This window comes from Condylura cristata, unplaced genomic scaffold (genome assembly GCF_000260355.1).
Source record: "Condylura cristata isolate star-nosed mole 26May11 unplaced genomic scaffold, ConCri1.0 scaffold00010, whole genome shotgun sequence".
In the NCBI taxonomy this organism is placed as follows: domain Eukaryota; kingdom Metazoa; phylum Chordata; class Mammalia; order Eulipotyphla; family Talpidae; genus Condylura; species Condylura cristata.
The window spans coordinates 5,855,863-5,859,774 of NW_004567111.1; the positions used below are offsets into that span (position 1 = coordinate 5,855,863).

Below are 3,912 nucleotides of genomic sequence, written 5' to 3' on the forward strand. Positions count from 1 at the left end.
GGGGATCAAACTCACACTGAAGTGTCTCTGGCTTGCTTGCAGTGCTGCGTCCCAACCCGTTGAGCCACCAGGGAGGGCCCAGGGCTGCATTCCTTCTTTCTGGGTTTTTCCTGCCATCACCCCAAGTCCCTCATCTCAGACATTTATGGCACACACTTATTTTATTAAATTCTAAAGCCAAAAGAAAGGCAGAAGCCCTTTTAGGCTAGAAATAACGAGAGCCAGCACCATACTTCAGTCACCACCCGCGAGGTTGACTGGGCCTCTCCTGAGAACTGTTCACCCTGATCAGGAGTGAAATCCCTGGGAGCTGTGCAGGTGAATGGACTCTCGGACCAAGCATGCTGACTAGATTTGCTATCAGGACCCCAGCAACAAACTCAGGGGAGCCAAAGTCAACAGAATCTTGTGACAGTAGGCATTTGAGTTCAGATTTGAGGCTCAGCACCATAAACACCCCGAGATTTCTAGGAGAGCATTCCTGGCAGCCCGGGCGTAGTAAGAAATACTGATGCAATATTACTTCCAGTGACCGACTCTAAATTCTAGAAAAAGAACTGTTTAGCAAGCCCTGCCCTGCAGTGATAAAGGGAGGCCTTTGGAAGGCACACCTTTCAGGAAAGACCCTTCTGAGTGAGGCTTGGGAATGCGTCTCAGGCCCGCCTCAGATTCGCACTGGAGCACATTCAGAATTTCCATCACAAATCTGGGTGTGAGGGGTTGTTGCAACCAGTGGTAAGGCCTCTGGGCCATTGGCTTTCTTTTCTGGAATTCTATTTATGTTAACAAATAAACAAAACCTTTGTCCTGCTATTTTATTTAGCACAAAAAAAAAAAAAAAAAAAAAAAAACCCTGGTGCCAGTGAACATTTAGCAGGACTGTAAGTGCTACCTGGCCAGACAGAGTTTTTCTTTCCTTGCAAACCAGAATTCTGAGAACCACACAAAAGGATCGACTGTAGTGATCTCTGCTGCCCTGCGGCTTTCCTGCTCCCCTCCTGCTCTTCTGTAGAAGGCCCTCACGGTGCCTGGTCTTTGGGAGGCAATGGGAAGGCTGTGCTGGCTGAGGTCTAAATAGGAGAACACCAGGTGGTCCCATGACATCCTCAGAGCGGAGCACCATGGCCAGGGGCCAGGGAAGGGGCATTGAACATTGCCCACAGCCTCACTGGTGTGTGTGGAACTTTCCAGAAGCATGTCTTCCTGACGGGCCCCTTTGTTTTGTTTTGGTCCTCTCCCTAGCCGGTGATGAATCACAGCTGGTGGGTTTGTCTGTCATGGTCCCATCCAGAAGCAGATGGCGAACTCAAAATAGCGGTGATTGTTTCACAGGGGGATTCTTTAAAGGAAGGTGGGGTACAGGGAACCATAGAGAAGGGCGTGAGAGCCGGGGCAGTGGCCTCTCCGTTGCTGGCTGACGAGGTGACAGAAACTATGACCAGAACCTTTTCTACAGTTAAGAGTGTAGAGAGGGGCCCTCCCTGGTGGCACAGTGGGTTAAAGAGCAGCACTAAGATGCTAAAGCCGCTTCCGCATGAGTTCGATTCCCGCCTGCCCCGGAGGTGACCACATGGTGTGGCAGACCTCTCCTGACCCGCCCACTGCTCCCCTCAGCAGTGTCGATCTGCCTGTTCTGCTCCCCACTCTGTCTCTGGTGAAGCCTCTCGCCACCCCTGAGTCTCTGGCCTGTTCCCTAGTTCTGTATGCACAAATAAATAAATCGTTAAAAAAAAAATTCCCAAAAAAAAAAAGAGTGTAGCGAGGGCAGGCGTGGGAGAAGCAGGGACTGCCCCATGAGGGTGCAGCCCAGGAGGTGACCTCTGTACCACCCTGAACCTCGGTCTCCCACTGAGGTCCCCACTGGCCAAACCACATGGGACGACATGGGGATGAATTCCATGCTGCTCAGCCTTGGAGACAGGAAGCCACTGGGCCTGGAGGAGCAAATGCACCTCATAGTGGGCAGAACCCCATTCTACATGAATGAGCCCACTGGCCTGTGGGTTACATAGTCATTCAACAAACATGTGATTTCCACTCCGAAGAACAGCATGTGGAAATCTGCAGTCTTTGCATCTCCCGCTGGGCGCATCATGGCCTGGGCCTGGGGTTCCCGTGGCTCTCTGATAGCACCTAGTAGTGCATCATCTCCATCCCATAGTGGGCTGTCGGGGGTAGTCGGACTTGCCTAGGCACACAGCTGGTGAGGAACAAGACACAGCCACACAGGAGACCCCCTGCCCACCTTCTGTGTCCCCCTGGGGCAGCCTCTTCCTACCAGGAAATCTTCCTACCAGGGGAAGAGTGATCTGTTCGTGTTGAGAAATCTTCCAGAACTTTTGTGGCAGGAAGACTTGTATCCAAACCCTGGGAGGCCTGGACAGTGACCTCCCTACCTTAGCACCAAGACTGGAATAGCTTCACTGCTCTTTCGCAGGCGAAAAGGAGGCCAGCTGGGCCAGGAAGTACAGACGCCCACGTCAGAGAGGCCACGAGAGCGCAGGCCCAGAAAGGACCCCTCTGCAGGGTTGAGGGATTGTTCTCTGTGGACGGGCCCTGGACGTGTGCCGGATGAAAATATAGTGTGACAGATGTGAGAGGGAGGGCCCAGGGGTGCAGGTGGGCGCTGCGGAGGGGCTGTGGCATGCTGGCCCCAAGCCTCCCACCCCTGCACCCGCATCTGACCTGCTGAGCGCTCAGGAAGGGACAGGGTATACTTAGGAAGATGCATCTGATGATGCCTGTGTACAGATCTCAGCGAGGGTCCCTGGCCCAGGGCTGCATCAACACAGTGAAACTTGTCAGAAATGCCAGCCTGAGGGCACCCCAGACCTAGAGTCAGGACTGGGGGGTGGGTTCAGCAACCTGTTCCCACAGCCCTGATGGAGCGGGGGACTCAGAGGCACGCTCCAGTGGACAACCACTGCTGTGGGGTCACTGACTCCATTAGAGGTAGGGGGTATCCAGAGGACCCTGACAACAGGGAGCCCCACGATGTGTCCGGTGGGTGCTGGGAAAGGGAAAGGAGATGGCTTCCCTTGGGCGGGGCGTGCAGGACTGACTCCGACCAAAAACGGGGCCACAGGACAGCGGGGAGCAGCCCAGGGATGTTAAGACTCTCTCTGAGGGTTTGGATCAGCTTCTGTCAAAATTTAGGGGCAGCAAGGCAGGGGGCCTGGCCTGGGGTGTGTGTGGGAGTAGGGGTACATCTACTCTCAGAAGGTGGCAGGTGGCACTTGGCTCCCTAATTCATTTTTCTCACAGCCCTGCTAGGGCATGGGCTTTGGAAAGACATGGGGGGGTGGGTAGGATGAGTAGATAGCATGTGATTCTTTGGGAGGGGAGACAGAAAGGTACAGTAATTACTCTGGTCACTAGGAGGTCAGAGGAGGCTTCAGGGAGGGAGGGTGCATCAGAGGCGGCTTCCTGGTGGAGGCGTCTGGTCTCAGGCAGTGAGGTTGCCCGGTGGGCTGCAGCATGGGGGTGGGGGGAGCCCTCTGCCACCGGCTTTCACTGCTTCGCCCTCACCAAAGCGCTCTGAGCCGGTCTGCTGTGGCCTGTGGGGCCAGCAGCCTTTCAAGGGTTTGTAGGAGGGATGGCACCAGCAGGGGTCTCACGACTAAGGGATGCAGCGGGGGCTGGGGGCGCTCATCTACAGAAAATACAGACAGGGGCCCACCCCCATCAGGGGCTGGAGCAGAGCGGTGAGCGCGCACCGTCCAGGGCCTGGCCGAGCGCAGCGGGGAGCCTTTTAGGACTGGACTTCACCGCGGTGCTTTGTGTCTTTCAGGGCTGTCAGGATCGCGGGTGAGCGCCCTTCTCTCTTCCCTGCGGCTCCAGCGAGGACCTTGAAGACCTGTTTGGCGCTTCAGGGCGCACTGCCTGGAACCCTTAGCTTAACACGCAGCGGCG

General features: G+C 55.5%; 1 protein-coding gene across 1 annotated transcript in view; it reads left to right on the top strand.

Annotated features, from left to right (window-relative positions):
- Positions 1-3,912, top strand: part of SLC15A1 (solute carrier family 15 (oligopeptide transporter), member 1) — a 38,044-nt gene that overhangs the window by 9,525 nt on the left and 24,607 nt on the right. The window contains exon 2 of the mRNA XM_004680291.2: positions 3,791-3,807. Within this exon, the coding sequence (XP_004680348.1) occupies positions 3,791-3,807 (17 nt within the window). The remainder of the gene's footprint in view (positions 1-3,790; positions 3,808-3,912) is intronic.